General features: G+C 41.9%; 3 protein-coding genes across 5 annotated transcripts in view; 2 read left to right on the forward strand and 1 right to left on the reverse strand.

The window, feature by feature from the left end:
- The first annotated feature begins 1590 nt into the window (after positions 1 to 1590).
- On the forward strand, positions 1591 to 12542 carry hhatlb (hedgehog acyltransferase like, b). 3 transcript variants are annotated; one of them, XM_080793217.1, is made up of 12 exons: positions 1591 to 1812; positions 3285 to 3424; positions 4351 to 4418; positions 5405 to 5518; positions 6667 to 6861; positions 7905 to 8114; positions 8623 to 8794; positions 9524 to 9668; positions 9792 to 9827; positions 9937 to 10138; positions 10264 to 10405; positions 10927 to 12542. In XM_080793217.1, exons 2-12 carry the CDS (start codon positions 3319 to 3321, stop codon positions 11178 to 11180), a joined length of 1644 nt encoding a protein of 547 aa, XP_080649343.1. In that variant the 5' UTR covers positions 1591 to 1812; positions 3285 to 3318; the 3' UTR covers positions 11181 to 12542. The 3 variants fall into 3 exon arrangements, with proteins under 3 accessions (XP_080649343.1, XP_080649342.1, XP_080649344.1); XM_080793216.1 differs by having other exon boundaries at positions 1591 to 1808; XM_080793218.1 differs by having other exon boundaries at positions 1591 to 1808; positions 3288 to 3424.
- A 1363-nt stretch (positions 12543 to 13905) lies between these two features.
- On the forward strand, positions 13906 to 19344 carry klhl40b (kelch-like family member 40b). The gene is made up of 6 exons (XM_080793382.1): positions 13906 to 15273; positions 16170 to 16330; positions 16654 to 16761; positions 16847 to 17032; positions 17353 to 17502; positions 17649 to 19344. The coding sequence occupies exons 1-6, from the start codon at positions 14134 to 14136 to the stop codon at positions 17758 to 17760; spliced, it is 1857 nt and encodes a 618-aa protein (XP_080649508.1). The 5' UTR covers positions 13906 to 14133; the 3' UTR covers positions 17761 to 19344.
- Positions 18825 to 26738, reverse strand: part of zbtb47b (zinc finger and BTB domain containing 47b) — a 33088-nt gene continuing 25174 nt past the window's right edge. The window contains exon 10 of the mRNA XM_080793381.1: positions 18825 to 26611. Coding sequence (XP_080649507.1) covers positions 26175 to 26611 — 437 coding nt within the window. The 3' untranslated portion in view covers positions 18825 to 26174. The remainder of the gene's footprint in view (positions 26612 to 26738) is intronic.

The raw sequence follows: 26738 nt of genomic DNA on the forward strand, positions 1-26738 counted from the left end.
AGAGTACTTTTTTGTTATTTACATGGAACTGGTTTTAAACGCATACTCAAATTCTCAAAATGTATGGAAAGGTTCCCAATGTTTATGCGGCATCCAGTTATTTCTTATGTAAATGCACGTGTTACAGTAATACAAAGATGATGCAACGAAATCCAAAAATAGAGAATTTTGTAGCACATCAGCTGCATGATACAGTATACTAGTAGTAGTAGTAACTGCTTGTGTGTGTGAACACAATCCCTGGTGGCCACCAGGGTTTTCTTGCAGAGTATAATGGTCTCTTCTTCAGCAGCAACCTTACTTAACTCCCACTAGGCCTGCTCATACAATAACAGAGCCCAATCACATGGGAGCTTTCATTTTACTCATTTGCAATGCATATACTATACTGTTTATATGTATTTATTATCTTTGAGAGCCGTTTAGTGATACTAGAAATTGCAATGTTTTCCTATATTGACCAATACACTGTCTTATACGGTAATTATTCTTTTTGTAACAATTGAAAATACTGTCCTATTCCAGTCTTTGATTGGTCAAATATTCCATAGGTCTTATAAAAGCACAATTAATGTACCTCATGGTTGCTATCATATTTCTTTGTGTGAACATATAATGAATATACAGTAGGCTACGACATAACCATAAACGGACCCCATACGCCCATATAGGCAGGACAATTTAGGCATTTAGCAGACGCTCCTAATCCAGAGCGAGAACAAAAACATATAGTAGGCTACTATACATAAATCGTCATCATGAATCATACATAAGCTAAGAACCTAACAGTGGAATATCTATATATTGAAACTATGCATACTCTATACTATAGGCGGAGACATAGATGCTCCAGGATACACTTTCCTGCTAAATGTGTATCACTCATGGCACTGGCAGTCTTGCACTGCACCTCCACTGCCTCCAGTCAGATGAGGTTGTTTTGAATGTGAGACATCAGACATATGCTGCTGGGCACTTGGTCAAAGCTCAACAATGCCTATTGCATTGCTTACTAGGCTAGGCCTACTCTCCCAAAACGGAGCTGTCAACAATGTTGAAAATAGCTAAAGAAGAAAAGAAAAGTGCAGCTCCCTCCTTCTGTCGTTTTGCCAGAATTTGCCAGATAACATGAGTGGCAGAATATTTTAGGACATTTCACCGGAGTCCGGACACTCGTCGATATCAGAATCAGAAGAAAAATGAAACGGTTTTCTCCATTTCTTTTTTTTTTGCATGATCGAGAAAAAGTTATAATTTCTCACAAAACGAGCAGTGTAGCCTACCACTTCTCAATGCATGAGCCAGAAGCAGATCCATAACAATTTTAGATGAGCTCTTTATTTATATAGACACTGACTGCAACACGTGCGCACACAGACTTGCTGTTGCTATAGAAATACGCTACTCAGGCTACTGAACTGTTCAACTGTAACTTCACTCTAATGGTCTAACAATTGTTTGACACAAAACAGTCTATTGTAGTAGGCTATGTGTTCCACCCCTCGGAGCAAATAGTAAGTATAGCTTGCATCATGTAGCGAAGCCTACTATAAATATACATGAGCGCTCACCTTCAATCGTTCGCAACTCCCTCACTGGGAGACATGTGAGTGGGACTCACCAGTCACCACACCGCCCACCAGCTCCGCTTGTGGAGGCACACAATTTCTGCCTTTAGAACGCTTTATTGGGGGCGTTTTAATTTATTATCACATGAATAACCCATTACTCATCTTTTTATTCTGAAGGGAATTAGATTTGTTTTTTGCAGAACAACTTCTTTGGGTTCACCACATTGCGCGCTCAAGGTCAGTAAGTATCACAAACAGGTGTTGCTGAGGACAACTTGAAATGAAATGCATGACTATGGTATTTCAACAGCTTGTGTCTCAGTTGGACATTGTGCAGGAAAGAAACGACTATACTATAATGTTTAATTATTTTTACTTTTCTAATTCATCATAACCACCATCAATAGACCTACTTTTCTAATTAATCATAACCATCAATATACCTAGCATAGGCTAATTGTCAGTTATCCAGATAGCTAATTGATGATGCATATAATATTGTCTTGTAGCCTATATGGTAAATGTGACAACATTTTGTTTATCGAGATGGTTTCTTTCTCATCCATAAGGCATGGAACAGGAATAATAAATGCATTTATTCAATTGTGATAAGTAGTTAAAAATAGCAGACAGCTGCACTTTAAATGCCTCAATGCCCCAGAATACTAATCAGTGGAAAGTTGCACATTTGCCCTACACTGCTTTGCTAAACACTTGAGAGCTCAGGATCACAAAGCTAGATAAACCATGATAATGGCTTTACCGTTTTATACATTTGATACACTCTAAACAACTTTGAAAGCTTAATGTAACGTGAAAAGAATACTGATCCAAAAGAGAACATGACTACCATACCTTTATTGCAGATTTGACTTCATATTCAAATCATGCAACAGGGTTTCTTTTATATATAGGCCCTATTGGGTAATTTGGGTAAACACTAGTTGATAAGTTTATCTGGAGACAATGTTTATGGCCTGTGAAACATACAGTAGCCTAGTTGACATATGACACTGCCCTCAATGATTTGAAGCTTAAATGATGCACATACGTAGATAAGTCTATATTTGGATACATTGACATGTCTGATGACATTTTACTGGGCCATTGGATTGGGACGAATTATCTGACCTGCAGTATGCAGATAGTTAGAATCCTTGATATTCTTTTAGTAAGTGTGACAAACAGGGGTTTTATAGTGATCAAGCGCAGATACAAAGATAAGATGCGATAAAATAAGTCTCCATATTGGCCTGTAGATCATAGGCGATGGCAAAGTCTGAAACTGTAAAGTGGTAACGTTATCTAAAGCTCACCATCACTGTCTAGACATGCATGTAGTGCAGTATATAGTAGTCCTAAATGCAGTGGTTCTCAACCTTTTCAGGCCGTGACCCTCCCAAATAACCATATTTGAAGTTGAGGACCACATGTCCTAAATGGACTATAAATGACTACTTTTTGGCTACAGATGCAAAATGCACAAACACACAGACCTTCCAGGCTGGTTTGTGATTCTTTTTGCTTTCTGTGTAGTCGGGAGTCTAGGGACTCCTGAGCTGTCAGTTTCTGTGTCACCACCATGGGGGATCAAAGGATCAAGTTGAGAACCACTGTCCTAATGGAATATAAAATCCTACATTTTTGTCTACAGAGGCGAAATGCACAGACCTTCTTCCAGACTGGTTTGTGATTATTTTGCTGTCTGTGTAGTAGGGGCTCCTGAGCCGTCAGTGTCACCACCACCATGGGGATCAAAGCTGCACTTCCCAAGTATGAGCTCTATTTCTACAACACTGTGCTATGCTTGGCCATGTTCTGGGCCACCAGCTGGATCGTTGAGGTGTCAAGCTGTGAGTATGGGGACGACTGGGGAAACAACTGTACCATATTGACAATAGCTATTTTATATTCTGTCGAATAGTAATTAACCTCAGAGTCCAGCTAGTAGGACATGTTGTAAACCATGCTTCTCCCTCATCCTCTGCATTTACTCTCAATAGTGTTCATGAAGTAGATACATGTACTGTATATGGACTGGTCATTGACATCTCCGATAAAAGTATAGGTGTTAGTCAGGTCCAAGTTAGACTGCATATAAACACTGTCAAGCATTTATATTGCAGGAGCCTGATACATCAATCCATTGTTTTACTCTTAACAGTAACGTTTAAATGTTATTCTGATGTAGACACCTAAAACAGTAGTAGTAGTAGGAAGACATACACATACAGTATAATATATACAGTATGTGTACCCAGTACCACCAGACGTGTAAGGTACCCACAGGGACAGATGGTGTTGCCTTAAGAGTGCGGTACAACAGACCGCTGCAGTGTATTGTGTCAGGAAAATAACAGGGGTGTGTGTGTGTGTGTGTGTGTGTGTGTGTGTATGTGGGGGGGGGCATTTCAGTGGCGAGGGCCAAAAGTAGTAGCTATGCAGGCCATGCAGAAGTCAAGAGATCAGGTGTCTGCAATAAGAGGAAAATAGCATTGTATGGCCCTGCAGTTATTGCAGTGATTATGTCACCAGTGAACTGAAGCATCCATGTCCGTTTCCAAGGACATCAAAAGGGAAATAAAGACGTTGTGGTGTGATAAAAAAGGAACAAGTTATTTATTTCGTGGTTCACGTGGTTGTAATGGAACTGTATAGTATCGTACTGTGTGTCACGTAACAAAGGTGCTGCTTGTTTGACAATATAGCCACATGGCATCTCTTTGGATCTTGATTTCACAGTTTTCTGTGACTTTTGTCCTTTTTGATCTTCTTCCAGCCAATGTAAACAGAAAAACTTTCAAATCCAGCGTGAAGCCAGGATGGTACTACTTTGGGAGGAAAATGGTAAGGTGTCTACAGCTTAAATAAAGTGAACGCACAGTCGCACAGCACACCCATCAAAATTACAAGGTGCTGGACCAACACACTGATAATCAAATGTCAGGTGGTGTATGGCAGCATTTTCTAGTTCTAGACTTTTTTTTCCTCCCCCTCTCTCTCAAGGTGTTTATTCAGTAGCTATCATTTGGGTCAATTAAGACTATTGCAAGACCCTGTCAGAAACAAACTGGTCAGGTTACTATTTGGCCTACACCTAGAACTCGTGTACAGTACCTCACCCCTGCTCATTATGCAATAGGGATGGCACAGGGAGGGTACAGTAGCTCTGGTTCAGCTTTAATGCCTTCATGGACCAGAGCTAGGCAGAGCTATAGGCACATGGTAGACTCCCCTGAGTAGCCTACAGCAACTTACAATTTTGGAATCAGAACAGCTAGACTCATAATGCAATGGGCCTGGTCTTCAAGATCTCAAGACACGGACACCCATGTACCTGTCAAACTACTTCAAAGTAAAATAAAAGACACACACAGGCACAACACTACAGAAAGCTCCACTTATCTCGTTCAACCAAACATGGGGTTAAATTCCTTCCATTGCTATGCTTTGTACCAAAATGTACAAACAGTCAAAGTGTGACTTTGTAACGGTCCTAGTAAATTCTAAGCTTAACACCAGAAATAACCCCCCTCCTCCACTGTAGGCCTATACAATACATGTTATTGCTACTAGTGCTGTCTTGTATATTATTGTATGTCTTCAAAGATCTCAATTAATTGAATACACAGGATCACAATTTATACAAACCTTTAGCTCCATTGTATAATTGTACCACTGTACTATGTGCAAACAGTAAAGTATTCAATCAATGAATCCATGTTAGTCAACATAAATGCCACATTTTCAACTGAAAGAAAGTGTTGCATCCATACAGTTAATTGATAAACAAATCTTTCTACTTACTGTGACTTACTCACTTTGTTCTGCAGGATACAGCTGATTTTGAGTGGGTGATGTGGTTCTCCACGTTCCGTGACCACATCCTGTTTGCTCTCTCAGGACATGTGCTGTTTGCCAAGATCTGCTCTATGCTAGCTCCACAGGTGCGTGCACAGCTGATTGATTGATTCAATCATTGATTGGCTCATTGGATGATTGATTTTGATGGTTAAAATGTCTAAGTTTGCATTTATTTATATGCTAGTATAATGGCAATTGGAACTTTGGTCTATTCATATTAAAGGACCACTTCAACACTTTTCTGATAGAGTGTATGAACATTAGTATATCTCAGGCTGCCATTAATCTCCACATAGTGGAAGCTAATAATGACTGATTATGAAGTTTATTGTCACAAGTTTACAGTAAAAGAGTGGGCCAACTGTTCTGCTCCAACAATTTGCAGTTACAGAATGTAATCATAGGAATATGAGGCGACTGCGTTTTGGGTGACCGTTTGGTATTCTATTTATAGTTATATCCCTTAAGTGATGATAATGCCTGTGTGCTGAGCTGTGTCATCAAGACTGACATGGTGACAGGGATCAGCACTTGTTTAACAGTCTGATGGCTGACAGGTGGAAACCAGTCCATAGTCTGATTGTGGCTTTTTTGATACATACAGTAGGTATCACTTTCCTTTGAGCGAGCCAGCGACCATGTTGCCAGTCCAAAATCTGTTATGGCAGCTGACATTGTCTTTTAGTTTTCATTTTGTATCCCACGGTTTTGCAACCCCTTTTTTCACCCAATTTCAATTATCTAATGTAATCCTGGGCGCTACACTTCCTCTGCCAACCTGGGGGGGGGGGGGGGGGGGGGGGGGGCAGTGGACTGACCTCATGCTTCCTTCTATGTATGAGGAGTCCAAGCAGCTTCTTTTCACCTGACAGGGGGGAGTTTCCCCAGCCGGACATAGCACGTGGAAGGAACACGTTATTTCCGACCAGTTCCTTTCCCCTCCATCAGGCCAGGGGGAGGCAGTTTAGAGACCAGGATTTCTGCATGTTTTTTGTGAGGGTACCCCGCCTCAGGTATGGGTACTGATGATGCGGAGGAGGGAACACACCCGCAGTGCCCACAGCATCACCAGCGGGAATCGAACCCAGGACCTTGTAGCTGTGAGACGACACCATTACCGACTGTGCCACCGTGCCCCCCCCAGCAGCTGACATTGTTGTACAGTGCATCTAAGTATAAAGTAGATAAGCAAAGGCTTTGTTAATCCTTTTGGATGTTGTCTGTACCACAGCACAGGTCCCTGGTGTACATGACGTATGGGCTGCTGGCCGTGTGGACCAGCATGGGCTGGACCTACGTGTCACTGCTCCTGTCTCACTGCATCCTGCTCTATAGCATCTCTCTGGTCAAGCTCCGCTGGCTGTGCTTCGTCACCGGCCTCGTCACCCTCGCTACCTTCAGGTGTGAGCCCTTTGTGTCCTGGCAGGTAAGCTATAAGCCACGTATGGAAAAAGGCCTGACCTCAAAATTTAAAAGAAATCTTCTAAATCCTCCAGTTTTCTGACATTTTTCAAAAATAGCAGACCTACAAGCTCGTAGAGCGCCACTCGGTGGAGCTTGTAGATCTGCTATTTTTCAATAGCTAAATTATAACATAATGTTTAAAACACCAAAAGGAGTTCCTGCCCAAAATGGGTTAAGAATCATTGCTTTTACTGCGGTGCTACCATTGGAGAATGTTAAGTGAAATGTAGTGCAAAAGTAGCAAATGTAGCCGAGTTGTGCCCTGTATGTTCTTTGTAAAGTTACTATATTATGTGGTGCTTGTGCTTTGTGTTCAAAGTTTCCTTTGATAAAGTTTTCACAAAAGTAGTAGGCTAGATAAAGGTGCTGTAAATGATATTTCTTTGGTTAAAAACTTAAAGCTCTATGTTCTGATAGTATAGAAGAATGTTTCTTCAGTAATGAGTATCTCTGTCTCTCCAGCTCTTTAATAAACAGACAGATTTTCATGTATTACATCAAATGTTTTGATTTATAGATTGATTGAATAGGGTTATGCTAAAAGGAGAACACAAAAAGCCCCAAGGGGCTTGTTTCTATTGTGGTCCATTGTACTCAATTCATCAGTAATACATATTGATACTAAAATACAATACAATGCAATTGTATTGTATCAGGATAATAAAGAGAGTACCCATTTATCAACTTCTATTTTATAGTGTTCCAGTTCCGATGTTGTCTGCTCGCTTTGTTGTCGTTTTGAGATATGTATATACACATTCACTTGTTTTATCCTGTAGGAGTTATCACTGATTGGGAGACAGAGATACCCATTAGGGAACAAACACTAGCACTATGGGAATAGAGCTTTATTTTAAAGATCTAGCTTACACTCTTTTCCACTCTTTGTGTATGTTGCCGCCCCCATGTGGCCACAAGACGTAATTGTTTTGATAACAAAACAAAACAGTGCACGCCGTTAACGTTCCTCTCTGCCACATGTGCTTCCTTCTCTGCGACATTTAGAGTGGATTTGTGGAAGGGGACTTTGATCTTCGTCATGTTCTGTTCTATGGAGGTTGTGGGTTCACCATCATGCGCTGTATGAGCTTTGCTCTGGAGAACTGTGAGAGGACAGATGGAAACTACAGCTTCCTGGAGTTGCTGAAGTACAACTTCTACCTGCCCTTCTTCTACTTTGGCCCCATCATGACCTTTGATAAATTCTATGTGCAGGTACAGTACAGCACAGTTCCATACTATGTATTAAGCAGTTTCAGACAGTATCAAATAATTATCTCAAAATCTACAGTAAGGTGAACTAAGCTTTGAAAGCCTATGATCAAGATACATGGAAGGCTTTCTCAAAAAGAATAGGCTAATAATAATAATAATAAATAATTTAAATATGCAACACAATTCTATATGTATGGGGTTCCCTAATCCCTACGTCCTTGGTCTGAAAAACAGAAGACCCCTGGCTTATAGACCGATTCACAGAGGGGTGCCCTGGGCGCGGCCATTACTGAGGTGTAATCCATGGAGCAGGTGCTCCGTAGGCCAGGTGTAGCTAATCAGTGCTGCTGTGCTTAATGGTACACCTCAGTAATGGCCGCACCCAGCCCCAGGAAACCCTCTGTGAATCGGTCTATACACTACAACAGTACAAACATGGACAGTTCTACTCACAGCTGTCGATGAACAGAGGTAACCATCACCATGTGTCTGCTGCTGCCCCTTGCAGGTCAACCAGTCCAACTTGACGAGGAAGGAGGGTGAGATGTGGAACATCAGTCTCCAGGGCCTGGTCCACCTGGGCGCCATCCTCGTGGTGGACACCCTCTTCCACTTCATGTACATTCTGACCATCCCCGGAGACATGAAGCTCCTCAAGCACCTCTCGGACTGGGCTCTAGGTCTGTGTGAGCCGGTTCCTGCTATTCCTGCTCTCCATTCCGATGCTGTGGCATGTAGATGGTGTGTTTGCCAGCTGGCCATCATGATTGTTAATTGGAATCATGATTAGTGGTAATATACATAAGTAGCAATATAAAACGTTCATGTAGATCTGGATTCACTTCAATTCAGTTAGTGGATTTCCTGACTTTATTTTGGCATAGGAAAGCGGTTATATCCAGGCATTTGAATAGAGGGTATGCGTGTGACATCATCATCATACCCGGAAGTTAATGCGGGAACACCTACTGAGTGTCAAAAAACGACTTTCTGGCCTTAACAGCCCCATAAAAGTCCTACCTGATTGTATTAAACAACGATAAACTACCGGTACGTTAAATTCGCTTTGCAACTCACTTTGCCATTCACTTCATTCATGCGTATACCCTCTATTAGCTATCATTATGGATTAAATTAAGAGTCAATTAATGCTGGTCCGTGTTTCAGTGGGACTTTATACTCTAACCTGGTGTGGTTGTGTTTCAGTGGGACTTTATACTCTAACCTGGTGTGGTTGTGTTTCAGTGGGACTTGCGTACTGTAACCTGGTGTGGTTGTGTTTCAGTGGGACTTGCGTACTGTAACCTGGTGTGGTTGTGTTTCAGTGGGACTTGCGTACTGTAACCTGCGGTGTGGTTGTGTTTCAGTGGGACTTGCGTATTCTAACCTGCGGTGTGGTTGTGTTTCAGTGGGACTTGCGTACTCTAACCTGGTGTACGACTGGGTGAAGGCAGCCGTCATGTTTGGAGTCATCAACACAATATCCAGACTGGATCATTTGGACCCACCGAAGCCCCCAAAATGTATCACCATGCTCTATGTGTTTTCTGAAACGTGAGTAATGTTTACACATCAGGATCTGACTAGTTTATTTCAGAACCGTCTAATGTATGGGCCTCTATAATAGTCTTATAGTCTGAAATGCTAAAGCTGTTCTTTACTTCATCTCCCTTGTAGTCATTTTGACAGAGGAATTAATGAGTGGCTGTGCAAGTGAGTATCCTAACAACCGCTAAACTGCGATACATTCAGATCTATTTAATTGTATTGTACTAAAGCGAAATCGGAGGGAGCAGAGACTCATTCTGGTTTATATGCACAGGTACGTGTACGATCACCTGGGAGGAAAGCATCAGAATGTGCTGGATGAGCTGGTGGCTACACTGTGCACCTATGGCATCGCCATCCTATGGCTGGGACCCTGCCAGGTGGTGCTGATCTGGGCCTTCTTTAATTGCTTAGGCCTCAACTTTGAGCTGTGGACTGCCACGCTGTTCTCCATGGAGCCCTTTGCTTCATGCGAGGTAGGTTGAGACAGCTAGGGCTTCCTGGCACGGCCCCACTTCGAAAACTGTGGGTAATAATAATAATAATAATCGTTGTTATATTTTTATTTAAAACACTAAAAGCTTCTTAAATGTCTTTGCAGGTGGCGATGTCAGAGGGAATGTCTCGCAGAATCAGAGCTGTTTTCAACACCTTCAACTTCTGGACAATTGTTTTGTACAACGTTCTGGCATTGAACAGTTTGGACTTTGCGTGGTTGGTAACCAAGAGACTGTTTATTAAAGGTAAATGTTCTTTTTTTATTTGAGTCAATTATTTGAAATTTCCTGGGAATTGTGGCAAGCTAATACTGAAAATGTGAATGTTCAGGATGGTATTGGCAACTGACACTGATAAGTGTAGGGCAGGCCTATACTTGTATTCCTTGTACGGCCTACGCACCGTAAAGTCTACATATATCCTCTGGGATTGAATGCACCTAATTAGTCTTTCCCCCCACTTTCCCCCCGCCTATTTTGTAAAGTAGAGCTTAAAGGCTCATACATAGTCTGGATTTACGGTGGTGGGGTGACCACCGAACTACAACATGACGTCACGAGCCGCGGTGAAGAGCAAACCACCGCCACCGCTCCAGCCCTTCTCTCCGTTTTTACTCACCACCGCTCAACGTTATTTCAGCTCCGGTGGTCAGCTCACCACCGGAGCGGTGGTCACCTTACCACCGAAAATCCAGACTTATAAATAGGCCTTAAGTAGTGACTACTGACTTGTTTGTGATTCTCATTTTGATTTGTTTCCATTACAGGCTTCCCCATAACCACCATCGTGGTCATGTTTGTGACCTACTGCTTGATCCAAGTGATAAAGGAGATGGAGAGGAGCCAGGCCCTGATTGACGACCCTGATCCCATCCCTCCACCCGCCCCAGTAGTCCCACCCCCTGCCACTGCTCCTGCCACCGTCACCACTGCCACCGTCACCACTACCACCACCATCGCACCACCTACAGCCGCTGCTGTTCTGCCCGTCGTAGACCCCAGCAAGGAGAAGGCCGAGTAGAGAATGGATGAACAGCGTAGTCTACACCTCCTGCTCAACACAACAAAACCCCAAAATGCCCCGTTCAGCAGTGGTGGACAAAGTGCTCAGCTCAACTCCGGTACTTGAGTCAAATACTCCTGGTCAAATATTACTACAAGTGAAAGTTGCTCAGTCAAATTTGAACGTTTTTACTTGAGTTAAAGTACTGAGGTACATGCTTTTAAAAATATGCCAAAAGATTTTCCAGAACTTAAAAAAACAAATGTGAGCTTGTGGATCGTCTATTTTTTCCAAATATGTACTTTTTTCCGTAATAGCTCAAAGGAAGGAACCAACTTTAACTAAAGTTAAACGAAAACAAAAAGTACTAGATTTAAAACGATAAAAAGTTGAACAAGGGTTGGGGAGACAGCCTGACTAGATCTCAACTGAGAAAGGCTATCCTGAAGAAATGTGTTTTGAGTGTGGTTTTGAAGGAAGTGAGGGAGTGCCTGTACAGTTAAAGTAGTGGAGTCAAAAGTAATTGTACTACATTTACATTACTAGTGGAGTGAACGTTAAGTATTCAAAAATACAAATAATCAAGTACAGATAGTCCTACTCAAAAAATGCACTTTGTCACCATCCACCACTGGCTATTCAGTCATAGTCTTCTTGGTTATATCACGCGGATAACAAAGCAGCAACAGCCAAGATTTGAATGTGTGGAATGTATAATCGGAGAGATCTGTTGTTTACATTAAGGTGCTAGAATGAAGGATAATGCATGCATACTGTACTGCATAGTGCCAAGCACGGTCTGCAGATGATATGTATTATTATTGCCAATTTTAATTTTAATGTTTTAAATGGAGACTGATTCTGCTGGTAAGTGCCTTAACGTCCTACAAACAAGCCAAACAACTGTAAAGACACAAATATAAAAAATGGTTTATGAAGAAAATACAGTCCTATTTGTTGTAACATATCATAGGCACTAAAGTGAACTGGACTGTTGATGTGCCTTCAACTGCCTTGACATTTTTCTTCCTGGTTTTATATTATGTAAACATTATTCTTAAACTGTGTCAGCTATACAAACATGAAATTACAGACATATGCAAACTTCTGTTATCACGTTCTCAGCCATTACAAATAATGAAAATAAATGTGGCTATGGCTCTATGTTTATTTATTCATTTACATCTCATTTGGTATTGGATTTGGCTACAAGAATAGTATGAGTAAAAGTTACAGTGTATGTACATTTATGTGTGCATATGTTTGTGTGCAATCATAATGTATAAAAGCATAGTTGAGACAGTGTTTTTTCTTCTTCTTTTCCCCCCTCCCTATCAATACAACAGTCAGTGAGTGTCATTAAAGTCTGTTTGACATGGGTATTTCTGTACCATTACATTGAGCAACCGGCAGCCTTATTCCTGCTCATTGCATGCTCACTGGAAACACTTCCAACACTGTCCTCTGGGATATGTCAAGGCATGCCAGTTGGAATAGTGTTTGTGTTTAAATAAAGGTGTTTAGTAGGGTCTGGAAAGTAATCTAAGTTTATTATAGTCTATATATCCTTTTTAACTACTAAAAACCTTTTATTCTATCACCCCAATTTAATCATATCACCCCAGTCCCCATGTGTATTAGTCCTTGTCTCTGCCAAACCTACCGTTGGTCTAGGACGGGTAAAGGGTGAATATTTGAACTGAGGACCCCCCCCACCCTGACAAGTACTACAGGAATTGTAGGCATTACATTTAGTTTGACTCAGATAAATATTATGAAAATAGCCTAACTACAAGCTTGTAGATTGGCTATTATCACAATGTTTGCCTATTTCTTATGTAATATTTGACAATTTGGCATTAAAAAGGTCTTAAAAGTAATTAAACTAACTTTACAAATGTGTAGATACCCTGTATAGTATACAGGGTATCTACACATTTGTATGGACTTTACAGTGTATACTATGTGTATACTTACTATACTATAATTGTATACTATAGTATACACTTATAGGCCTAGTGTATGTTGGTTTGTTTACTGTTGAGTGAGAAAACAATGTTGCACAATTAAGCTAATCATCTGGGGACCCCCCCAAAATAAATTTGGGACCCCCAACTGCCAGTTTGGGAAACACTGGTCTAGGGAGAGAGTAGACAACCACATGTCTCCTCCAATACACAAGGTGTCGCCAGCTGCTTCTCTTCACCCGACAGTGAGGAATTGACCAGGAGGGCATGACACGTGCAGAGGAACATGCTATCCCTCCCAGTTCCACTCCCTGCTGAACAGTAGTTGCAGTGACAGAGGATGCCCTCTACACCACAGTCGGCCTAAAACCACACGTTACACGGTCAATTTGGTCCGTGGAGGAAACGAATGCAGTCCTTTTAGTAAGGCTTCGAAAATCTTAAATGATATGTGACGGTGTTACCCAATATATATTTGTTGTGCTTACAGGTTGGTATGATGACTCAGTTGAAGAAAAAGCCACAAGGGGGCAAGCTCATGTCTGAGCTGTCTAGTAAAGAAGTTAACATGACTCAGGAAGGACGTATTTCCCATGAAGCATTGTGTCAGCTGTCAGGGTGGGTCAGGGTCGGGGGGGGGGGGGGTGGCCCAGTGTGAAAGAGTGGGTATTGCATTTCACATGTTCTAGAATGGTTGCTGCCACAGCTTCACACCAAAGACCCAGGCCTATAAATAAGCCCCCAGCTGGGGCTCAACTGAAGGCTCAGGACAGCTGATGAAGTGGGCCGCCCTGGGGTTCAGCTGGTGTGGGTGAATAGCAGAGTGATCAACCCCCTTGCCTCCTCTTTGCAGCTTAGACAGCAACAGAGCCTGAACTCTGCTCTGGAAAGAAGACCCACAAAGACCTACGAAAGCTCCACTTTTGTGTGATTGGAAACCCACAAGAGGTCTCTTCGCCAAAAGCCATTTCGACACCACATTCCTCGCCAGAGGACCAGCGACGATGGCTTTACCCATAAACCCTTTGGACGAGCCCAGGCTGTACCAGCAGACGCTGCTCCAAGACGGCCTCTACGACCTGCTGGAGAACGACCATCTGGTCGACTGCGTTCTGAAGATCAAAGACAAAGAGTTCCGCTGCCACAGGCTGGTCCTGTGCGCCTGCAGCGCCTTCTTCCGGGGCATCTTCCTGTCCGACCTGGACGAGAGCAAGAAGAAGGAGATTGTCTTGGAGGAAGTGGAGCCAGGCGTCATGGGCCTGATCCTCAAGTACCTGTACACGTCCAGCATCAACGTGACGGAGCAGAACGTCCAGGACATCTTTGCCGTTGCCAACATCTTGCAGATCCCCTCCATTTTCACCGTATGCGTGTCTTTCCTTCAGAAGAGGCTTAGCCTCAGCAACTGTCTGGCCATCTTCAGGCTGGGCCTGATGCTGGATTGCCCCAGACTGGCGGTCTCCGCGCGGAACTACGCCTGTGAGCGTTTCAAGATCATTACCAGAGCCGAGGACTTTCTCCAGCTAGGGCCCAGCGAGCTGGCAGCCATTTTGTCGGCGGACTCACTGAACGTGGAGACGGAGGAGACAGTGTTTGAGGCTGTGATGGCCTGGGTGGCGCACCAAGACACAGAGAACAGGGAGAAGGCCCTGCCGGGTCTGCTGGACTGTGTCCGCCTGCGTCTGGTCGACGAGGTGTACATGACAGAGGTGGTGGAGGAGCACAAACTGATCTCCTCCAATCCCGAGATAGAGGAGAAACTGCAGCTGGTCCGGGACGCTCGCGCTGGGAAACTGCCGGAAGTGAAGAAAACCAAAAGCAAGAAGGAGAAAAAGACAGAGGACAATGGTGAAGAGGAGAACGATGGAGATGAGGAGGAAGAGGAAGAGGCCCTCCTCCCAGGTATCCTGAACGATAACCTCCGGTTCGGCATGTTCAAAAGGAACTTCATATTCATGATCAACAATGCAGGTGCGGTGGCCTATGACCCGTCAGGAAACGACTGCTTTGTGGCGTCACTCTCCACACAGATTCCTAAGAACCATGCCAGTCTGGTCACCAAAGAGAACCAGATCTTTGTGGCCGGTGGATTATTCTTTGACGAAGACAACCCAGAGGACCCAGTCAGCTCTTACTTCCTGCAGGTTGGTGTCTATTAGAATAGCTGTCCTAGAAGCCGGATAAATGAGTAGATCCATTTAAATATATTTCAATTGAACTGATTGCGTTACAAGAAAATGTACGAGTGGCTATTTTATCAATGTGCATCAATAACACCACTATGAATTTACCTCTGTACATTTTCATTCATGAATAACATTTTCATTTCATTAAAACCAAAGCATATTTCATATTCAACTCATACCTGTTTACCTATAGGAAAGAAACATTTGATCTGTACTTTTACTTCTACTTCTACTACATCTCAGAGGCAAATTATGTACTTTTACTCCACTACAATATTTGAAAGCTTATTATTAAATTATTATTACAAAACACACATTAACCACTTCAGCTCTATTTAAACTAAGGCTACTTGAAAATAGCCGATCTACAAGCTCACAATGCATCGTGAATCGTGATGCATGCTGGTAGATCTGCTATTTTCAAAAGATTTTAATATATTTTAAAACTTGTGAAATGGGACATTCTGCATAAGTACATAAGTACTTTCTACTTTTGGTACTTTTTAATGTTTGTTTTTTTGCGGCTTCCGCCTTTATTTTATATATATTTATTTATAGAGGGACAGACAGTAGGCTGACAGGAAATGGGGAGAGAGATGGGGGAGTGACATGCAGTAAAGGCCGTCGGGATCGGGGGTCGAACCACTTTTGTACTTTTTTACTCAAGTCAAATTTTAATTCTGGACTTTTTTCTACATTGCGGTATTGATACTTTTACTTAAGTAACAAATGTGAGTACTTTTCCCACCACTGCTTAAACTCAGGTAGGGCCTACATAAAACTGATGAAAGCATGATGAAACACTTACGTGTACTGTACTACAGCACAACGGTTTGACTCTGGTGATTTCACAGTATGATCCGGTCAGTTCTGATTGGCTGGGGATGCCCCCCATCCCCTCCACGCGCTTCCTGTTCGGGATGGCTGAGGCCAAGAACTGCATCTTCGTGTTGGGAGGGAAGGAACTCAAGGAACAGGAGGTTACGCTGGACTCCGTGCTGCGCTACGACAGACAGTGAGTATATGGGTCAGAAACGTGCTCTGGAAATAGGGTTTTACATTTGGTGAAGGTTAGAATAGGGCTACTGGTATGATCCCACAAGTCTGACGCATACAGTATATCCTAATATTAACAAATCAACACATTTCACGGCACTACACATAAGCCATTTCTTGAAAACACTGGAGAAGACTTAGAATGTTTTACAGAAAAGGCACCTCAGATTTTGACATGAATTAATTTTTTCCATGATTATTATCAAGTGCCTGTAGTTGTTTCGAGCTGATGGTGGTCATGTCACATGTTCACATGATGGACCCTTTATTTCTTATCCACAGAGCCCTCAAATGGGGAGAGTCAGAGCCCATTCCTTACCCGGTCTACGGACATGCAACAGTGTCCCACAATGACGTGATCTATGTGATTGGAGGCAAGGAAGACAACAAGTGAGTATACAGATACAACCCGAGGAATGTTGGCAGGTGTGCGACACAACAAAGCTCCATAATGTCACACTCTCTGTGCACACAGGCAATGCCTCAAGAAGATGTGTGCGTACGACACCAAGGTTTATAAATGGAAGGAGCTGGCTCCTATGAAGATCGAACGCTCCCTGTGTGGAGCCACCGTTCACGAGGACAAGATCTACGTGGCGGCAGGAGTCACCGACACCGGACTGACAAACAGTATCGAAGTATACGACATCACTACAAACAAGTGAGTTCCTCTGCATATACAGTATATATATATATATATATATATATATATATATATATTATTTTTAAGTGTAGAGTTCTCAACAGGCCCAAAAATTAAGGCCCGGCCCTACCTGGGCCCTAACTGGGCTGGCCTTGCCCTACTAATTAGCACACATTTACACTCTACCCGGCCCGAAAACGTCAATAAAACAATATGAAAAGATCCATATATTCCCAGACCTGCTGTTTTAGCGCTTCTCGCCCTCAGGTCGTCTTACTGGTACTTAACAGTCTTGTTGTTTTGTGTGTGTGTGTGTGTGTGTGTGTGTGTGTTTCTAGGTGGTCAGACTTTGTCGACTTTCCCCAGGAGCGCAGCTCGCTGAGCCTGGTGTCTACTGGCGGGTTGATGTACGCTGTGGGTGGATTCGCCATGATGCCCGTGGAGGACAGTGATGAGCTTCTCCCCAAAGAGATGATGGACATCTGGAGGTGAGAACAATTCAAACTGACACTCACAGTGTCAAATAAGCTCTGAAATGTTAGTTGTTTTTTAAATCACCATGTTACTGTTGAATAAATGACAATCTGACCAGGGCTTTCAGCAACTAATGGCAATAATGCACTGACCTCTACAGATTCAATGAAGCCGAGAGAACATGGAATGGAATCCTCAGAGAGATCCAGTATGCTTCCGGGGCCACTGTCCTGGGAGTGCGTCTCAACAGTCTCCGTCTCACCAAGGTGTAAACCATTATCATTATCTGGTTAAGGAGTCCATTGTGGTTAATAGAAGTCCAAGGACAGGTACAAACTAATCTGTGCATTGATATCAATAGGTCTGGAAAATTGTGCTGCATTTTTGCTTGAGGGCTACAGTGAGTTTCACTAAAGTTGACAAAGATATTCAGATACAAACTGTAACATTTATTGAATATGGACAAATAAAACCAAACCAAACAGAAAAGCAGTTTTGGAGAAAATAGGTGAGGTCTGGTAAACCAGATGGCCAATAACATGTAGTAATAGACTATATTCATTATTCAGAGGGGCCATTTTGCTCTCACGTGATATTTGCGGGTGGGAAGAGATTAAGAAACTAAAAAATAAAGAAATATTTACTTAATAGCAAAATGGCCACAGAGTGAACATGATGAGCATCATGTACCACGGCATGATTTCTTAATTAAGTGTCAGTGTAATGTATTTGGGCCTTATTGCTAAAATGGTTCGATTTTCTTTTATACAATGATATACAATTGCTGTGTAACTGTGTGGTGCTGGCTTGATGTTACCATTTATTTTTTTCTGTATTGATCAATGTTTTTATACATGTATGTTTCCAACGTTTTTTGGAGTGATATTGTTAAAAGTAAGAAATCCATGAAGCCGAATTACTTTTTTGCACTGTGTGGGATACCGATATGTGCACTTTGTTGACAATGTATAACACAGTCACCAAGATAATAACTTTTAAATGTTGGCACTTGGCAGGAAGCTGTACACATCCAGACACAGTAGAGGGCAGCGAAATCATTACGTAGTGTAACACCAGAGAACATAGCTTGATTGAATACCGTACTACTAAACAAATAATAACTTTCATTCTTGCACTGGAAGGGTTGGATGCACCTTCCCAGAACAAAAACTGGAGAAATTGAGGCAATGTCCCTGTGCTTTTAAGTTGGTGACTGCCTTCATACATCCTTGAATATTGAGTATTTTAAAATAAATGTAATTCTTTCAGTGTCTCTGCTCTGCTGCACAGAAGTAAAACAAATAAAAAAAATAAAAAAAGACAACGCACAACTATATTTGCAATAATATAGATCTATATTGTTTAATATTGAAATGATTTAATTACGCTCTTCTGTGTTATACAGACAGTAAACACTATAGTCAATAATACAATAAAAGACAAAGTACAGTCTAATGTTAATAGCACCTCTAGACACAATTGTCCTTGTGTTTTAGTATTCTGTTTATAGAGTCGACAACTACTGCCTACACATGGTCTTTGTACATCAGAGTTAACTAAGACATTGTGTTTACATTGTAAAGTAGAGAATCAGCAAATAACAGTACACATTATGAATTCTTGAATACAGCTGCGATATGGGTTAAATACAGCAAAAATGGAGGGGTATATGGATTATCCTAATACATCTTTGATTTGAGTATAACATTGTCTATGGTTTACCACATTATATCTTTGCCCAAAAGGGGAAAGTCCAAACATTTAATGTGCAAAATAACTTATTCTCTCAACACTTTGACTTCAAATGTCATATTCTAGTTTGCACCTAAAATATGAGCTGAATAAAAAAAAGGAGAGAGAAAAAAAAAACGTGTCTATTCAGAAAATGACTTGTGTCTACTGTAGTTCTTTATCTTCAAAAACAACAAGGTCTTTAAAATCCATATATACAAACTTTCTCTCTTAAGTAATACTATTTTAAGCTAGCATGGATGAAATTCCCACCAAGGCCAGAGACACAATTCCTATTGGAATTCACTTCCTCTCTAGCAGTGGTGGAAAGCAGCTACATACACATGTATGTAAGCACTGTACTAGCTACATACACATGTATGTAAGCACTGTACTTAAGTACAATTTAGAGGAACTTTTACTTCACTTGAATATTTCAATTCTTTTCAATACTTTTATACTTCTACTCCCCAACATCTCAGAGGCAAATATTGTACTTTTTTACTACACTACAGTTGAGACAAATAAGTTAACAGTCTAAGTATTCTGACTCCTCCCCGAAAAAGGCCTAGCTGTCCTGACCCCTTACCCATAATTTATACATTATGGACAATTAGTGTGGACTTGGACTGTTATTCGTCTCAACTGCTTAATTACTTGTAGTATTAACTACCGGTTTTGTGGATTTAGATTATTACAAAATACACATTAATCTTCATTAAGATTGTAGATCTGCTAACTTTGAAAGATTTTGGCAAATTTTGAAAATCATACTTTACCTTTTGGTACTTTATTTATGCCAAAAAGTTTGTACTTCCACTAAAATGTGTAATGCAGGTCATTTATTTTATTGCGGTAATGCTACTTTTACCTAAGTACAAGATCTGAGTACTTCTTCCACCACTGCTCTCTAGCAGCTGAACCAGTACACACACACACACACACACACACACACACACCCTTTCCTTTTGACGACAAACATTTGCTTCAGGTGCATCGCAGAATGCAAAGTTATTGTGGGTGCTAAGCACCACCTAATCGCTCACGTACCCTAATTTTAGGACAAGGGCAGGTCCACCTTTGCTTAATGAAAAACAATCCTTTGGCTGCTAGCCTTTAGAAAAAGGAAAATTTGGCCATTAAAAAATAAAACATAAAAACTTGTCTAGAAGACAGACACGTATCAGACTGTGCAAGGATTCCCCTCTCAATTTCTATATCTCTATTTAATTATGTCAAAATAACATTAAAATCTATGTCAAAGCACAATTCACATAGTTGTTTATTTTTGCTCTTACTGTATGTCAGTCAGGGTGGAACCCCGACCCTTGCTTGCGGGGTGGGGTTTCCCTCCCCCAAGTGTTACATAAAAGCAAAATATGGCCATGGGGAGCAGCTGAGCAAACAGACCTCAGTCTTGTCATCCCTGTTGAAGTTCAAAAGGATTCTAATCTATTTTGTGAATTCTGTTTCAGCGTGAATTCTAATCTTCAAGACCCAGACCTTTCTCTAACACTTTGAGCGCTGTGCCACGTTCTAAATATGTGCATAAAGTGCTAACACCAATGAATATTATAGTCAATCTATAACCAATTTGGCAGTAGCCTATGCGGTTTTCCTTTACGTTTTGTGATTGAGGAGACCAATTACAAACAATACATATTAATGTACTGAATAAGAACAGTGCAAAGCAGGCATACTGTACTCCACAGTCCACAGCAGCACACACGAATATACACAGTGTACATTGGCTTTGTTCTAGGGGGGGGTGACATTCTGATTCCTCGCAGATAAAATTCTTGCAGTGCACTGCAGTACTATGCCCCAATGAACAACACTGTTATTTATACAGCAAAGTACATGTCAGAACTGAACCCACCACATATTAGCATGGCCATAGACTTCCCACATAAATAATAAACCCGACATAATCTGTACAACCATGTCCAAAAAACCTGTAAAGGTTGATTGTGGTTTTAGACATTTTTGTCATGCTTGATCAAAACCTTTTATGAACACAATAAACTCCCCCAAGGTACATTTGAATATAAAATGGCATACCTGTAGATTGGGGTTTAACTGTTGGTCACTTTGTATCTGCATACATGTTCCCATCATGCGCTAGCGTGGCAACATAGTTCAAAGTGCATTTATCAGTAGTATTAACTACTATTCCTCCTCACCTTAGCCATCATCTACATATCCAAAAACATTCAATTCCATGGCATATACTTTCCTTCTCCGTATAAGGCAAATGTGATCAAGTATCACATTGGATCCAAATATCACCGCAACATATCAATAATAACTTTTGGGCTTGTGTTGTCAAAACAGCCAAAACACATACATGATTGTGTCTTCTTGGTATTCTCTTTTTTATTATCTTCGATCATCTAAAGTAAGTACAGTCCTATATAATGATGACTAGAGATGCTTAAGGATAAGGTTCTCTAGAGAGCATTTCTTTCGTATCCTATTCTATTCCCTAAGGCAGTGCAGTACACTATGTTGCCACATGAGGGCAACATGTCTCAGAGATCTGTGCTGTGCCAACAACAAGCACCCATTAACCAATGACAAAATTAAGCTCCAGATATAGGAATAAGATGTTGACAACACAATAAAATACATCCAAATATCTGTTGCTGTTGTTTTAAGTGTATTAAAAGTAAGGGCTTTACCTAATTTCTGGCAACAGTGCTTGTAGAGCTTATTCTCCAATAAGGATCAGTTTTCTTTACTCTTTTTCCCCCCTTTTCTTTTCTTTCTTTTTTTTTTTTTTAAACCACAGCCAAAATATAGCATTCAAAGTTAAACAGCTCACCAGATCTAACCTCTTATTTAAAGGGCAGTCCCAAACTGGACCCTGTACAAAAGCAGCAAATCAAAGAACAAAATGTGTTAGACACATTGAGAAAACCCCTCAAACAAAAAAAGTACCATTATCAATGTAGTTGATCGATTAAATGGCCCTAACCCCATTTTACCATGGCAACTACTATATAAACACACATGTAACTACCAACTGGGGTGACACATAAGCTACCGTATGCTAAGGTGCAGAAGCAATTCTTTTAAAGAAATTAAAACATAACGCAGCTTATTACATATAAAAGCTTATCCACTTTCAAAGACTTTCAATAGTACCAACCAAGACACGTGGGAGTAGGGAGGGGGGTATTAATTTGAATCCAAATGTAAACTTGAGGAACTAAATCACAAAGATCACACCTTACAATATATATACACAAGTTAATGCTACAAGTACTGTAGGTCATTTAAAGATAAAGTGAGCATCGATAGTGCACAGGGCGTATTTTTGTGGAAAAAGTTATCGATCGATCAGATTCTAATGATTAAGATTCAATTAAAATTCTATAAGTTCTACTCCTTCAAATGAATATCATTTGTCAAAAGTGCAAGTAGAGGCACAAGTTACATTTTCTGTTTTTTTTTTTCCTTTTCTTTCAGCACAATTAAATTCACAAAGCAATAAAGCTTAGGCTACTTTATATTTTAGTGATGAGCTTCACTGTGCAATACTATTAATTGTTTTGACTCAGTGCTCTCTAAAAAGCTCCTTAAAAAGGATTCGGCACAAGCATACGACACTATGCTTATGATTTGGAAATATCGACCACATTGCAATACAACGCACATAGGTATTTAAGTCAACCACCTCAAAGGCAGATTGAAATAAAAACTTTTCCCTGTGCTCTTGGCTTTCTGCAAACACATAACACACATCAGGAGTAAAAGATTTAGGTGGGATGTGAACCGCATACAAACTATTTAACACTATATGCCAGGTTAACAAGCGTCCCACAGTTCAACGTGGGATTAAAACCTACAAATACAGGGATTGGTATATTGAACTATATACTGTAAGTCACAGAAAAGTGCCATATATCATCTCAAGGCCAGATCTACAGGGTTTGACAGCATGTTGCTTAATGTAAGCAACAGACAAGAGTCAACATAATTTTACTTCCCACCTTGGGGAACATCAGGCGGTGGTTGGCTGATTTTTGGATCTAAGGATCCCAGTTTCCCACAGCACCTATACTCAATCTTTTCTGCTTCATATCTCTCACACACACACACACACACACACACACACACACACACACACACACACACACACACACACACACACACACACACACACACACACACACACACACACACACACACACACACACACACACACACACACACACACACACACACACACACACACACACACACACACACACACACACACAGGGGTGCACTGTGGATTTTCTAACTAGTGGAGAGCTACATCACACGCACATACACGTGTGCGCAATTGATTGCCGGTTGAAATAACCTCTCTAATATGTAGGCCAATTTATTAACCAACAATATCAAAATGTATTCTATTTACTTGCATAATGGGGATACTTTAGCGTTGTCATATGCTTTTACCTTGCATACATCACCTCTGTAATGTGATTAGTTCGTGAATCCATCAGCCACTGTTATCCAAACGTTCTCTTTGGACTGCTTCAGAACATCTGACTGTATGTCCTACACCTACAGTACTGATAAGTACTGTAGGTGTCACACAATGGACCATTGATATGCATCCAGCCAGGGTCATTCGGACCTATGTTCACGTTGGATGACACTCGCAAGCTTTTGTAAGCTTTGGTAAGGGGTGCGAAAGCCGTTTGGTTGGTCGACGCACACGGGTACGCATGTGCGGGCACACGTGCAGGTCTGAAGTAGTGGAGCGGCACTCCACTTTGCACCACATCCAGTACACCCCTGTGCGCGCACACACACACACACACACACACACACACACACACACACACACACACACACACACACACACACACACACACACACACACACACACACACACACACACACACACACACACACACACACACACACACACACACACACACACACACACACACAGGGGTGCACTGTGGATTTTTTAACTAGTGGAGAGCTACATCACACGCACATGCTCGCACATACACGTGTGCGCAATTGATTGCCGGTTGAAATAACCTCTCTAATATGTAGGCCAATTTATTAACCAACAATATCAAAATGTATTCTATTTACTTGCATAATGGGGATACTTTAGCGTTGTCATATGCTTTTACCTTGCATACATCACCTCTGTAATGTGATTAGTTCGTGAATCCATCAGCCACTGTTATCCAAACGTTCTCTTTGGACTGCTTCAGAACATCTGACTGTATGTCCTACACCTACAGTACTGATAAGTACTGTAGGTGTCACACAATGGACCATTGATATGCATCCAGCCAGGGTCATTCGGACCTATGTTCACGTTGGATGACACTCGCAAGCTTTTGTAAGCTTTGGTAAGGGGTGCGAAAGCCGTTTGGTTGGTCGACGCACACGGGTACGCATGTGCGGGCACACGTGCAGGTCTGAAGTAGTGGAGCGGCACTCCACTTTGCACCACATCCAGTACACCCCTGTGCGCGCACACACACACACACACACACACACACACACACACACACACACACACACACACACACACACACACACACACACACACACACACACACACACACACACACACACACACACACACACACACACACACACACACACACACACACACACACACACACACACACACACACACACACACACACACACACTACCAGTGCATCGTACATGAACTCTTCTTCTCCTCTCTGCAATCCTTACAAAGATAACGTGCCACAACTTACGCTACCACGATAAAAAAAAGAAAAACAGAAGAGAGAAGACATTAAGAGTACAGACAATTAAATATCACTAGGGTTAATAATAAGGTGCAGAATTGCTTATAAATGCTGTATAACATTACCTAAATATAGCAGGTGCTAACAGGATTTGGTTATTGGCCAACGCCATATAAAGGTATACGTTCAAACATATTAATCAGCATTTGGTTATTGCTGGGTCAGGTCTGAACCGCACTCTATTTTGGTTTAGGTTTAGGGCAAGCGTTCATTAGTTCCCACTCAACAAGTGTTGCTACTACAATCAATGCAATGTGAATAGAAGAGGACTACCGTATGTAAATGTGTGTGTGTACGCGCGTGTGCAGTGGTGTGTTCTAGTAATTGTTTTGGAGGGTATACCATAATTATTCCCTCCCACATGCATGGCACGTGTACATGTGCACATACTGTATATACACGCATGTGGTCACCGAATGAAGTAACCACTCTAACGTATATACGTATGTGTGAACTACTTCGCAAACTCTCATGGCCAGCGGTCATTATCACCTCAATAGCCAGACATAAGCCTTCACCTCGGACGTCACATTGTCCCAAGAGAAAGGCTACCGAAGTCTGCATGCCCCCAGCGTAACACGATAGAACACACTACTGTGTGTGTGTGTGTGTGTGTGTGTGTGTGTGTGTGTGTGTGTGTGTGTGTGTGTGTGTGTGTGTGTGTAACTGAAAATCAGGGTTATGGTTAAATGAAACCGAACACTATAGAGAGTAAATGCAGAGGATGAGGGAGAAGCATGGTTTACAACATGTCCTACTGGACTCTGAGGTTAATCTACTGTATTCAACAGAATATAAAATAACTATTGTCAATATGGTACAGTAAGTGTATAATAGAGTTATACTATATTGTCACTAAAAAGCCTCCAATTAATGTTAGCCGTCACTTGTTCAGACTGCTAAGACTAAACAGTGGAAACCAATCGCCAGCACACTGCAGTAGCTGGATGGGCTTCACATGGCAGTTGTTTTCCTCTGTGCAAATGTCACTGATGTATATATGTATACATAATATATATATGTATATATATACTGTACATCGCTCTCCTGTCTCAGGAGTCTTCTCCAAGGTCAAGGAGTCAAAGCAAAGAGGGGGGGGGGGGAAATAAACCCAACCATTATAAAATACCAAAGTGCTCTTGACGCTACCGTTAGTTGTTGGAGTTCATCCTACCAGCAGAGAACAGGGGTGGCGGCGGGGGTAAATGCGCCGTGGGAGGCAGCCCCCCCATGGAGTGTAGCAGGGGGTGTGACAGCGGGACGCCATGGAGGGGATGGGTGGCGGAGGCGGCAGCGGGGGGCGTGGTCGCGCACGCGGCAGAGAGCGGCGCTCCCAGCTGGACCTGAACGGCCGAGTCCATGGAGCGGTCGAGGCCGAGAGGGTCGCCGACGTCGCCGACCATCATCGGGTTGCTGACGCGGAAGCACTTCTCCTTGTGGGCCTTGAGCATGTTGGAGAAGCGAAAGCGCTGGCCACAAACCTCGCAGGGGTACGGCTTCTCGCCTGTGTGCGTGCGGCGATGCCGTTTCATGTTGGGCCGGCTGGTGAAGCTCTTGCCACAGATCTCACAGATGTACGGTTTCTCTCCTGTGGACACAGTGTGATGAGATTTGGGTTAAAATGCTTGAAAAGCTTACCTTTCAGCAACACAATAAATAAATAGCAATTTACTAGTAATAAATAATTTTGGTCTCCAATTCCTTTTTGGGGTCAC

This window comes from Protomyctophum bolini (genome assembly GCF_963924005.1).
Source record: "Protomyctophum bolini genome assembly, chromosome: 21".
Classification (NCBI taxonomy): Eukaryota; Metazoa; Chordata; class Actinopteri; order Myctophiformes; family Myctophidae; genus Protomyctophum; species Protomyctophum bolini.

What these genes read in the sequence shown, in the direction of transcription:
- klhl40b (XM_080793382.1), top strand. Translation starts at nt 14,134, where the DNA reads ATGGCTTTACCCATAAACCCTTTGGACGAGCCCAGGCTGTACCAGCAG. An exon ending in TCAGCTCTTACTTCCTGCAG is followed by an intron (nt 15,274 to 16,169) that starts GTTGGTGTCTAT and finishes GTGATTTCACAG; the next exon opens with TATGATCCGGTCAGTTCTGA. An exon ending in GGAGGCAAGGAAGACAACAA is followed by an intron (nt 16,762 to 16,846) that starts GTGAGTATACAG and finishes CTGTGCACACAG; the next exon opens with GCAATGCCTCAAGAAGATGT.
- hhatlb (XM_080793217.1), top strand. Translation starts at nt 3,319, where the DNA reads ATGGGGATCAAAGCTGCACTTCCCAAGTATGAGCTCTATTTCTACAAC. An exon ending in AGCCCTTTGTGTCCTGGCAG is followed by an intron (nt 6,862 to 7,904) that starts GTAAGCTATAAG and finishes TGCGACATTTAG; the next exon opens with AGTGGATTTGTGGAAGGGGA. An exon ending in AGCCCTTTGCTTCATGCGAG is followed by an intron (nt 10,139 to 10,263) that starts GTAGGTTGAGAC and finishes ATGTCTTTGCAG; the next exon opens with GTGGCGATGTCAGAGGGAAT.